The sequence below is a fragment of the Berghia stephanieae genome, chromosome 5, assembly GCF_034508935.2.
Source record: "Berghia stephanieae isolate SIO BIC M18660-M18661 chromosome 5, UCSD_Bste_1.3, whole genome shotgun sequence".
Taxonomy (NCBI): domain Eukaryota; kingdom Metazoa; phylum Mollusca; class Gastropoda; order Nudibranchia; family Aeolidiidae; genus Berghia; species Berghia stephanieae.
The window spans coordinates 16241325-16253873 of record NC_088364.1 but is presented as its reverse complement, the minus strand read 5'-3'; the positions used below and the strand labels follow the sequence as shown (position 1 = coordinate 16253873).

Here is a 12549-nt window from a genome sequence, read left to right as displayed (position 1 = left end):
AAACTTTGTCTTCACACCTCACCTCATATCGTAAGTACCACCTCTGTAAACAAAATGTAGTCATAAAATTTACTCTTGAACAGTGAATAATTCTGGCCTCACTTTCTAACGGTCTGAGCCCTCACTTCCCTTATCAAACTTCCAGTGTCAACTCCAACAAGTTCCCATCCCTAACTCTGCCTCACCCCCCAAACCCTTCCAGTCCAGCCCGCCTATTATTCTCACTAAAGATTTTATGACGTACGTGCATTATTCATTTCATCGCAAAGGTGTCCAATGTTTTTGTTCAATGGGAACTAATGATGGAATAATAAGGTGTGAACCATATGTTACATGCAGAGTATTTGGATGGTTTCTCTTAGCCCTGTTTTCAATCTTTTGTATTTAAAAAATAAAGTACTTTTCTTTGTTGTTATTTATTTATTTTCTTTTATTTCAGTAATGTTTAATGTTTCAGAAAACTGAGCGTGCTTATAAGCTGGGTCCTTTTCGGTTAGCATGCTTATAAAGGAGTCAATTTATATTGACTAAATTCTGTTTCGTGCCACGAGCGTGCTTCTAGCCGGATCGTGCTTGTAACTAAAGTGCTTATAAACAGGGAGCACTGTAATAATAATAATAATAATAATAATAATAATAATAATAATAATAATAATAATAATAATAATAATAATAATAACAATAATAATAATACAGTGCAAGCCAGTTTATTGGGACGTCTCTGTTCCAGACTAATCATCCCAATTGAGCGGCAGCCATGAAATCAAGCAATTTTTCAGTTTTACCGGTCCCCTCTGCATTTATCGAGACTTGTGACTAGCTATACAACTTCTAATGAAAGATGTATTGGTTTCCATTATATGTTTTTTTTGTTTCGTTTGTTCTTCGTTTTTTCTTTTTTTTTTTTTACATGTTTTAAAGCCATAGTAATCCTTGTGGTCAGTTTGACTCTATTGTGGGTTACTTCATCGGTCACTTGACTACTAATCTGATCCACAAACTTTGTCAGAGGGGTCAGAATTCTTTCATGGACAAATCGTTTCAACACCTTCACTATTTCACATTATTCTGATGAATTCATTGGAAGGGTGTCCTCTTCATCACTACTTTTCCACTCTTCAATTTTCTGTTGTTCTATTTTTTTATTTTTTTTTGCTCTGTGCATGTTCAATTAACTCTTTGTCAATTAAGGCACCAGTGCACTGTAGATTGTTAACGTAATCCACTTGTGAAATCAGCTCATCCTCCGTCATTTGAGTTGAAAGCAGAATGTCATGAAAAATGTTAATTGACTCAGCATTTTTTGCATGGTCACTCAGCAATAATCTAGCTTTGGTTTAGCAGTTTACAACTGTTTGTTGTTGATTCGACCACACACTCTATTGGCTGGTAAACACGTAAACAGGTAAATTCTATTGTTCACACCTCTCTGATGAACGGTACAAGCACTCACTCCACTGACAGTCCCATTAGACTAATTTGCATTTTTCAAACCATCGTTTTGAATGATTGAAGACAAAAAAGCTCTTTTAAGAGTACCATCATTGTCAAAGTTCGTCCCCATTAAGCAGTGGACCATCCCAATTAAGCAGCTGGGAATTGAAAAGGGTATGACTTTTTACATAGAAAGAATTATGTTCCCAAGGAATTGTTCCAATAAAGCGACTGTCCCAATAATGTGACGTCCCCAATACCGGCTTGGACTGTAATAATAGACCTGTAAATGAGCTCAAAAAAATTGACTGAAACTGAAACTCTTCTTCGTAATTCGTCGTAGCGGTAAAATCCAAAGAATCAAAATGAAAGGTAAACAGCAAGCTCACTTGAGCAAAGCAATGGCAGAAAACTAATTTGCACGGGAATTAATTAGGCTACTTACCATTGTTCCTTATAATTAGGTACCCAATCAGTGAAGAAACTTAGAAACGGTCAACCAGTTTGTTTACAACATGAGGCAATCGAGATGTGCTTGTAGCAATCATTTAACTTTCGATTTGAAGGTGTCTACATAACGAACTTCCGGTGTTTTGAATTTTTCTTTCTCATACTTTACCTGTCCTTCAAGTAAATGTGGTCAATTTTGGCTTAGACGAAACAGTGAAATTTATCGCTCGGCGGCTCAGTTAAAATTGGCTACGACAGGTTTCGAAAGTGAAAAAATAATTTCACGAAGGCTGTGTGAAAATACACTGGGGTGTGTTCAGACACGGCAATTCTAAAAAGCGTCGCTTAGCCTTGGCAATATATATCCATTATTAATATAAACGGCCCATGAGCTATGCATGGCGCTGTGGAACATTCCTAGTTAACTTTACAGTCAATCGACTACGATTCATGAATTCTTTCTACTTTCTGTATTCATTTCTTTCTTCCCTTTTAAAAAATATTTGAATTTGACGAATTGACTGATTTCAGTTAATTGACTGCGAATTTACAGGTCTATAATAATTAATAATTTACGCTTGGTGAAGTAGTTCCATTTGAACACATATTATATCCATTTCCAAGTAAAATTACTGCATTGTCACTAACATTCACTCAAAAATTTGTCTTGAAAAAAACAAACCTGGAGCAAAATATCCAATTTAACCAAATTTTATGTTTAAAAAATCTCTAAACTTGGCAAGTCTGCACAAGTCTCAGGGTTTTTTTTCTTACTCCACCCTAATCATGTCCACCCAGTGATGGTTAGGAAACTGGGTCTGATGGAACTTTGCAATACAGTTAAAGTGTCCTAGCTCAAAAGGTAGTAAGGAATTGTTATACTGTCTGTAAAGTTACAGAAACTGTGATAGTTTATTACAGGTTTATGGCTATAAAGGATCAATGACTACACTTAAAAAGGAGAGAACAGTTCACACACAATTGATGGGAAATTACAGAGATAAAGTCGGCAGTGGTTCATTTAATATATTGATTATATAATAGCTAATTTGCTTATGATTGCATAGGCGAAGAAGGACGTGGTTCAAATCCAAACTTGCCCAAATAATGTCCTACAAGTGTCTGAGCATCAAATTTCATTCTCATAATTGACAAGTCATTGATTACATAACAGATAATACAATACCTTTGCAAGAAGACAGCACTGGGTTCAGTTTGGCTGAAATAATGTTATTCGCTACCCTTTTCTTTGATTCCTCACAGCCATCCACCTTCTTGCTTATACAATCCTTAACTGCTGGTGCTTTGCTGGTAGAAAAAACAATGGAATTTGAATTCATCATGATGATCGTAATCAAATTTTACTTTGATTCATAAAACTGATGAATATTTTATACCATGTATAGAATATATAAATAAATTGTGAATATATTATGTTTCTTTGAATATATCATGGTTCTTTTTGTTTCACAATATAAAAACCGAATGACAAGTATTAATAGTAACTTACATAACCAGAAAGCAAAAAGATTGAGACATTTTCCTGATAATCTGTAGTAAACCTTTGAAGTTCTAAATGTCAGACTTAATACCATTTGGTTTGTTGCTCAAAAAGCATGACATGGGGTAAAAACTCACAACCAATCAAATTGTGCATTCACAGGGAATAAGGCAACACTTGAGAATACTGACAAAAAACTTGTGACAATAGTTTCAACATAATATTTCATCGAGCACATATTGTTTGATTTAAAAGATTTGAAGAAAAATTAAACAGTTTTCCAACAATTAAATGCAAAGGAGTTAATCACAAACTATCAAAACAGCTGCTTCCTGTTAACATTTATGTCACTGACAGCCATTTCTGGAAATCTGAGTTTTATATGTATTCATCTCATACAAAGGAGAGTGGTATAAATTTCTTTAACATTTATCTCATTGACAATCTTTCCACTTCTGAAATAGTATTATTGTGTTCTGTTTATAAATTGAGTTTAGACCTGTAAATTAGCTCCATAAAAATTGACTCAAACTTTTCAACAAATTGAAGACACGAGTTATAAAACAAATTAGGTCAGTACCAAGAGGAATATAACAATAGACAATGTGATAAGAATGAAAAGTGACTGGAAGTGCATTAATGCAAAAGGAGTATCAAATCAGCAAGTCATTCATATAAGTAAAAGACGACTTCATCAAAAACACACATTGCTAAAAACAATGTATCTACTGAAGAGGTAATTTTTCCTTAAAGCTACATAGGTTTTACGAACCAGTAACTGATTGTCAAAATTAAGAATAAGCAATCCATAAAACCTTGTGATCATCTTCAATGGTATACAACAATACCAACAGTAACCAATTCCTGCTTCTGGAATGTTTCTGACATTGAAAAATTAATCAGCATTATCACCTTTAACTTCCACCATACCAGTTGACGTTATTTGTCACAGTCACATTTTTATCAGTATTCAACAAGTCAGAATTGCGATACATGAACACTTTACCCAATGTGAAAACAGTGAAAGAATGTGTCAGAGCTAAATCCTAATCATTTAACGATGAAAAAGAAAATGGAATAAATGTGATTATAAGCCACTTCATTACTCGATGGAGAAGACCAATTGGATAAATTTTGACAATCAGTGAATAATGCTGTAGAATCCAAAAAGTGGAAGGTAACAACTGAATCATAATGAACAGTGAACAGCCTTGCATGTGAGAGCAAAACAATGTCAGAAAACTAATTAGCGCGGAAATTGAATATTTACAATTCTTCCTTCTCATAAGGTGTGCCAATCAGTGAAGAAACACAGTCAACCCATTTGGTTACATTATTATAACCAATAAGTTTCAATTTAGTCTAACATATTTCTGGAGGTTTGCATTTCATATCCTCATGAGTTTGCTTTGTCCTTGTCTTTTGTTTTTAAGGTTTAGAGGGCGCTTGCAACTTATTTAAGTTATATCAGCACCAATAAAAAGGAAGAAAGTGGGAGAGTCAAAGAATTCTAGAATTACACTTAAACCACCCAAGAAAAAGTGAGACAAAGGGGAATCGGTTAAAATAGAGAAGAGATGTACATTCCAAGAGCACAACATCAGTGTACTTTGTTTCAAGCAAAATTTTAATCGCCTCTAATTTAAAAAATACTTGAGATATGATCATATTGACAACTTTGTAAGCTTTTCTGTGTCCCAGAGTTTTGATTAAGTGAAAAAACTGATTTTATGATTTTTTGTGAGATACTGTCCTTTTCTGGTTAGGGTAGAGCAAGAGATTAAATGAGTAGGAAAGTGCCAGAAGACAATAGAGAATAAAAAATTTTCGCGTGGAGAGCTCACACGGTAGAGTCACGCTCTCACCGGCCAGGCGGAGTTGTCATACCAGTAAGGTCGCAGGTTCAAAATTTTTTATTCTCTATTGTCTTCTGGCACTTTCCTACTCACTTCATCTCTTGTTGTTATCAACATAAGTGCCTGCTCCACTCACTTTTCTGAATTAGGGTAGAGCACAAGGCATGTGGTTTAAGTCAAAGTCGTGGAAATTTATAACATTACCCAAGGGGGGAAAGGAAAGTCTAAAGTGAGAAAAGAAAGAAAAAAATAACCAAAAATAAATAACAATAACTTTTATTAGCGCCAAAAACCTTTCTAAAACTTACCTGCAAATATATTCTTGATCTGGCAATGATGAGTCAGGTTTTCTAAGCAGGCAATCAGGGATATTGTCAAAGTCACAGCCCAAGGATGGGTAGACATCTATCGAAATGATTTATGACACAATTTATTACAAAAGAGATAAGTATTTGGCACAGTATTTTGTCTAAAGGTAGCAAACAATTACTACTGTTATTTTTTTTTTGGAGGGGGGGGGGGGGGGGGGGGGACAAAAACCTGCTTAAACTTCAGCTCCTTTTCATTTACTCTGCATATGACAACATTTATTATGAGAACTATCTTCTGTTTACAAAAAAGTCAACAATCATAAAATTACAGGCTGTATTGAAGGAACAACAATAAAGGGTTCAAATTTGACATTCTAATTATAAGGTCATAAGTACAGTCATTTTGAAATAAACAATAAATTTTCAACATTTGTCCAAAATGTTTACTTGATAATTAACACATAAAATTGTATAGTGGAAGATCATTTTTCACTCCTCACATCAGGATCAATTTCCAATGGGAATTAGATGCTAAAATAATTGAAGGTTTTAAACAACACTTTTAAAATATATTATTTTTACCAAAACCTATATTTAATGTTTGCAGTGATTTATCTCAAGCAGTATATTGCAATCTGTGAGTGCTTGTTTGTTTGTTTGTTTTTAAGCGTTTTACGGTGCTTTCAACACATTAAGGTCATATCAGCGCCAGTAAAATGGATGAAAATGGGATAGTAAAAAGTGCTAGAATTACAATTAAAGCACCCAAGAAAAGGAAGACAAAGGGGATTTTGTTAAAATAGGAAACAGATGTAGATTCCAAGAGCACATTATCAAAATACTTAGTTTGAGATCACCTAAAAGTCTCATCCAGACACAAACACAGGTCCCACTAAGAGGAATACACTCAAATGTTTACAAATTATAGCATTGGATTCATTATCTTTTAACATTTTCTGATAGGCCAAATATTTCAAGTTTTGTTAGTCAGCTGTGTAGTGTGATATGAATCGATATGGGGGGGGGGGGGGGGAAAATAGTTGAGTTATGCCCCTTTGTAAATTAAAGAACTGAGACATTTAACTTCTTCGCAGGTGACATTTACTATGCAGCACCTCAAAATACAAGTTTACAAATTAAGGAGCAGGCACCGTTGTAAAATAAAGAATTGAACAAGTGTGTATGAAAGGTACCAGACAAAGCAAGAAAGATAAATACTAAATACAAGAAAGAAAAAAAATCACAAAAAATCAGTCGACTTTGACTAGGGATCGACCTCAGACCTTCTGATTACAAGTCAAACATGCTACCATTACCCCACAGAGGCTCCCAATAGTTGGGACAATTTCAATACTTATATTCTTCACAAGGGTGAAAAAAATAATAAAATGGAGCAACTCAAATGTCTCCGTCCTCGTCCTCTCGTGTTCAATGTAGGCGTTGTTTGATGCAAGCGAGGGTTCACAGCGTCAAACGTGTACCCTTGTGAAGAATATAGGTATTAAAATTGGCCCAACTTTCGGGAGCCTCTGTGGTATAATGGTAGCACATCTGACCAGTAATCAGGTCTGAGGTTCGATCCCCAGTCGACTGGTGGACTGATTTTTTGGGATGGATTTTTCTTGTATTTTTCTTTGTTGCTTTGTCTGGTACCTTTCCTACACACTTGTTCAGTTTTTTCTCAAAATACAAGGAAAGCTTTCATGTGCTTATAGAAAATTTTGTATCTACACAATATATCAAATTATGAAATGAATCTCAGCCAACATCTCGACCGTCATGAGCCCCGAAGTTGGCAAAAAATTGTGATTATGGCGAGTGCTGCATTGTGCGATGACTTATTGTTCAAATAAATTACAGTACCAGACCCATATTTTTGCTATATTATTATGTTGGACCCATATGTTAGTTTTTGAGATGCATATTATCAATGACCAAAAATTAACCATTAAAGTCATTTTAAAAAACTATGAAAAAAAAAATGATTTTGTTTTTTTGCCAAACTGCACGCAGAGCCATTCTCAAGGGCAGATAACTCCAACAGTTGAAGAAAATGTTCATTTTCTTTCAAACAATTTAATCTATGTTAAAAGGTGTACAGGATTACCAAATTTGAGAGAATTAATTTGATAATCAAAAAAAAGCTATAGCCCCTCCAAAATATACCCGCCAACAAATTTCATTTTGACTAGTTTTGATACAAATTTTTTTTTAATTGTAAGAAATTCAAATATTCATATTCTGAACTGAAAATTTGGTTTTCTTCATGTCTCATAAGTATCTTCAATTGGGCCAAGTTTGAGGAAAATCAATAAGGGTGTGGTTCCCACCCCTGGTCCACTTGACGTGGAGTGCAACAATCATTGTGAATCAGTTGAAATACTTGATTTACATATTCATATGTATTCATCTTGTTCCCGGTCAACTTCGTCTAAATGCCCATTCCACCTAAATGCCCATTTTTTCTGTTTCCCAACACAATACATCGGTGCTAGGGCATCTTGTGATATCTGCATCATTTCATTTTATCATTACAGAAATATCAATGTCATAGTCATAGCCATCCAATTATTTCAATGTTAAATTTCCCACTTACAAAGATATGTTTTGAGTTTGTATTTGATTTTGCACTGCGACCTAAAGACAGTTGAAGTTGAAGTGACTGAGCAGATAAACAAACGACCCATTTCAGGACTAGAGAACTAGAGACAAGAAAAACATAGGACAAAATTTAAAATAACGAATTTACTGACACAAAAAGGTGAAATAACTCCCATACAAACATACACATACACACACACACACACATAAAAACACACAAACAAATCAACCATTTTAACTTCTTGAATTAAAGAACACAATATAACGATAAACTTACCTAGCACTGTTATAAATAAAATGAAGGCAAAAGATTGGAGGACATTCATCTTGAATTATGTAAGATTAAAGTATCTTGGACTTTGACTGCTGAATTTCCTGAATAAGGTAATGAGGCAATGTCAATGTGGCGTTGGAAGGAATCAATTCAACTGGGGGAAAAAATGGGAATAAAGTTTAAAGTGATTTCAATCCATGAAAAATATTTTCCCTTTTATAAAAGAAAATAAAATATCAAAATGAATAGGTAGGTTAAAGATTGAATAAATAAATAAATAAATATATACATGAATAAACAAACATATCTTGTCTTGTCATTAAGTTGCAACGCTGTGCATCGAAGATAATCGCGCAGATAATAAATGCAAAATTATATAAAATAATTAATAAGGGGAAAAAATCAACAAAACAAAAAATGAAGTAAATTAGTAGAGTATTTAGACAATTGTAAGAAAATAACAAAAACCGAGAATTTCACCTTGATAGGCCTACATAAAAAAAGAGAAGATTTCCCATTCTGTACAATAGGACTAATCAACCTGTGGCTCACATGTCGGATCCAGCCAGCAAGGCTAATTTAATTCCATTGGCCCACGAGATATCAGAGCAAAAATGTGAGTGTCCAGTCCATGGAAAAAAAAAAACAAAAAAAAACCATGCATCTATTTCTAACTACAGTCAAGGACAGATATTGATGCATTGTGTTTATCCAAAAAACTCATAATATCCACCAGCCGGATATAATGTACCAAAAGACAAAACTATATGTATTAATTTATCCATGAACGTTTATGTATAGTCTGATTAATAAAATTTTGTGGGAACTACTAATCAGTGATTGTGATGATAATGATTAATGGCAATTTGTCAAAAAGGAGGAAAATGTATCCGTCCATCGGGCAAACACAAGCAGAAATGCAAAAATTACATATACAAAATGATAGTTACATAACATTATATAATATATACTTCTTTTGTAAGTATTTAATTAATCTAAAGGTTCACTATATTAATTATACCACTATCTACATCAAGAGATGATGAATTTTTGGCCCAAAGCTAGAAGTACGAGATAGAGGCATTCTTTGGCCTTGTCGCATTGCTAAATTCTGTACTGTACGAACTTATGTTTTTGCCCAAGTGAAAATACCTCTCTAGATGAAAAATCTCTTGAATTATAAACTTCATGTCATGAGTCATTCATCCACTTGATTGACTTTGTTCAATTTCAATCAATTTAAATTTCATCGGTCTTGAGATTGATAAGAGGGGAAATGAATGAAATAAGGAATGCCAGATAATATTTTATAAATAATCCAAACCATTACGAAACAAATCCAGATTTCAAGAAAATAATCCAAATTTCCTTTTTTTTTTTTTTTACTTGGGCTTTTATAGCAATATCCACTAAATATGCTCAAAGCACTTTACATGGGGTCCCTGGCCACCAGCAACACTTTAACATGACATGAAGCCTGTGAAAAGTACCGAGGATAATACGCGGCTGATGAGGGGCTCCGATGTTGTCTCTCTGTTAAAAATCCATTATCCAAAGGCATCAAAAATAATTCCAAAATACGTGGTTTGCACTACAATAATCCATCCTGGCAATCTTGGATGAAAATGGCAAAATTGCCAGATGACCAAAGTTACTGGCAGCCAATTTCGACTTTAAAAGGCGCCAAAAAGAATCTCAGGTAGACAAAAACTCCTAACACGTTGATCCATTGAAAAACTTATCGGTTATGATAAACACAAAATTGACTAAACGGTCTATCTAGACCAAATATCAAGACTAGGCAAACCTCGATAGTGAAAAAAAAAAGTCAATTTTTTAAAAATGATAATAGAAACACGATTCGCTGTTTGGCCAATTGTGGCCAATAATAATAATAATAATAATAATAATAATAATAATAATAATAATAATAATAATAATAATAATAATAATAATAATAATAATAATAATAATATATATATTATTATTATATAATAATAATAATAATAATAATAATAATAATAATAATAATATATAATAATAATAATAAATAATAATAATAATATAATAATAATAATAATAACATAAGAAGAAGAAGAAAGAAAAGAAGAAGAAGAAGAAGAAAGAAGAAGAAAGAAGAAGAGAGAAGAAGATGAATGATGATGATGATGATGATGATGATGAATGATAATAATAATAATAATAATAATAATAATAATAACAATAACAACAATAATAATATAAATAATATTATTATCATCATTATGATTATCATTGTTATTATTATTATTATTATTATTATTATTATTATTATTATTATTATTATTATTATTATTATTATTATTATTATTATCATCATCATCATCATCACCATCATCATCATTCTTCATTCTTCTTCTTTCTTCTTCTTCTTCTTCTTCTTCTTCTTCTTCTTCTTATTATTATATATTAATTATTATTAATTATTATTATTATTATTATCATCATTCATCATCATCATCATCATCATCATCATCATCATCATCATCATCATCATCATCATCATCACCATCATCATCATCATTATTCTTATTCTTATTCTTATTCTTCTTCTTCTTCTTCTTCTTCTTTTTCTTCTTCTTCTTCTTCTTCTTCTTCTTCTTCTTCTTCTTCTTCTTCTTCTTCTTCTTCTTCTTCTTCTTATTATTATTATTATTATTATTATTATTATTATTATTATTATTATTATTATTATTATATTATTATTATTATTATTATTATCATCATCATCATCATCATCATCATCATCATCATCATCATCATCATCATCATCTCATCATCATCATTATTATTATTATGTTTTTATTATTATTATTATTATTATTATTATTATTATTATATTATTATTATTTATTATTATTATTATTATTTATTATTTTATTATTGTCATTATTGTTGTTAATTAATTATCTATCTATCTATCTATCTATCCATCCATCCATCCATCCATCCATCATCATCATCCATCCATCCATCGATCTATCTATCTATCTATCTATCTATCTATCTATCTATCTATCTATCTATCTATCTATCTATCTATCTATCTATCTATCTATCTATGTTACAATCCTCCATGAGTCTGTATATTCGTGAATGAAATAATGCAAAGCATTCAAAAATAAACAAAAAGGTGGGATTTTTGGACTGAAAATATACGAATTCCATCAGTCAATATTACTAGCTTACGGGCAGTGTGGATGCCGAGATCTCGGCAATGCCGCCTACCAGGTGAAATTAGTTTCTTCTACATACTCAGCAAAACACCGTTTCTGTATCTAGCTTTAATATAGATAGTATGCGCTTGACTAAGAAGCTCAGAACCTAGCCATTCGGAAGTATAACGAACCAACACACAAAACTATATTATGTAACCATTAATTTTCATAGTCTGGTTTATACAGTTTAGTGAGAGTTAATCATAAACGTTGAGGCAAAAAACAATAACAATGACTGAGTGACGCCAACTTCATTCTATCTATACCAAATTGGCCAACGGAGAATCGCTTTTCTATTATTAATCTTTTTCCTTGTTTAGCTGATATGTTGTTTATCAAAACCCAGATTTTTCAAAGTAGTGGAAATAATATGAAGTTCTATTCGGCTGCGATAAGAGTCGAAATTGGTCACAAGGAACTCTGACCATCCAATAGTCGTACCGTCACTTCCTTCCTAATGACGTATGGTAACTTAGTAACACTGGCTCTAAACTATCGGAACAATGGCGGACGCGTAAGAAATTTCTCCGGCGTGCTTAAAAGCGTATCCAGAGGGAAAAAACCCCATCAATTTGATCATGTTTTGACTTTTACACATTCTGATCACAAGCAATGAAAAGGGAATGAAAAGTTCTGCCAGCATGAAGAATAAAAAGTAATGATTTCCTTTGTTTAGACACCAAGATGGCCGCCGTTGCCGGGTGCGTGACATCAGACTATTGAATCCAATTCAGAAAAGTGAATGAGCAGGCACTTAGATCTAATGTTGATAATAGCAAGTTAACGAAGAAGAAATTGAAGAGCTGTCTTCAGTCTTAGGACAAATCTTCGTTTTCTTCCTCGTCGATCGTTGTAGGTTGGGAAC

At 32.7% G+C, this 12549-nt stretch overlaps 1 protein-coding gene across 2 annotated transcripts in view; it reads right to left on the bottom strand.

Moving 5' to 3' along the window:
• Window positions 1-12549, bottom strand: part of LOC144972487 (uncharacterized) — a 48596-nt gene that overhangs the window by 32614 nt on the left and 3433 nt on the right. The window contains exons 1-4 of one of the 2 annotated variants that reach the window (XM_078913763.1): window positions 9580-9747; window positions 8431-8581; window positions 5550-5646; window positions 3071-3192 (exon numbers count right to left, since the gene is read on the bottom strand). In XM_078913763.1, coding sequence (XP_078769889.1) covers window positions 3071-3192; window positions 5550-5646; window positions 8431-8479 — 268 coding nt within the window. In that variant the 5' untranslated portion in view covers window positions 8480-8581; window positions 9580-9747. Of the gene's footprint in view, window positions 1-3070; window positions 3193-5549; window positions 5647-8430; window positions 8582-9579; window positions 9748-12549 lie in introns of those variants that run through there. The other variant, XM_078913762.1, reaches the window with a different exon arrangement.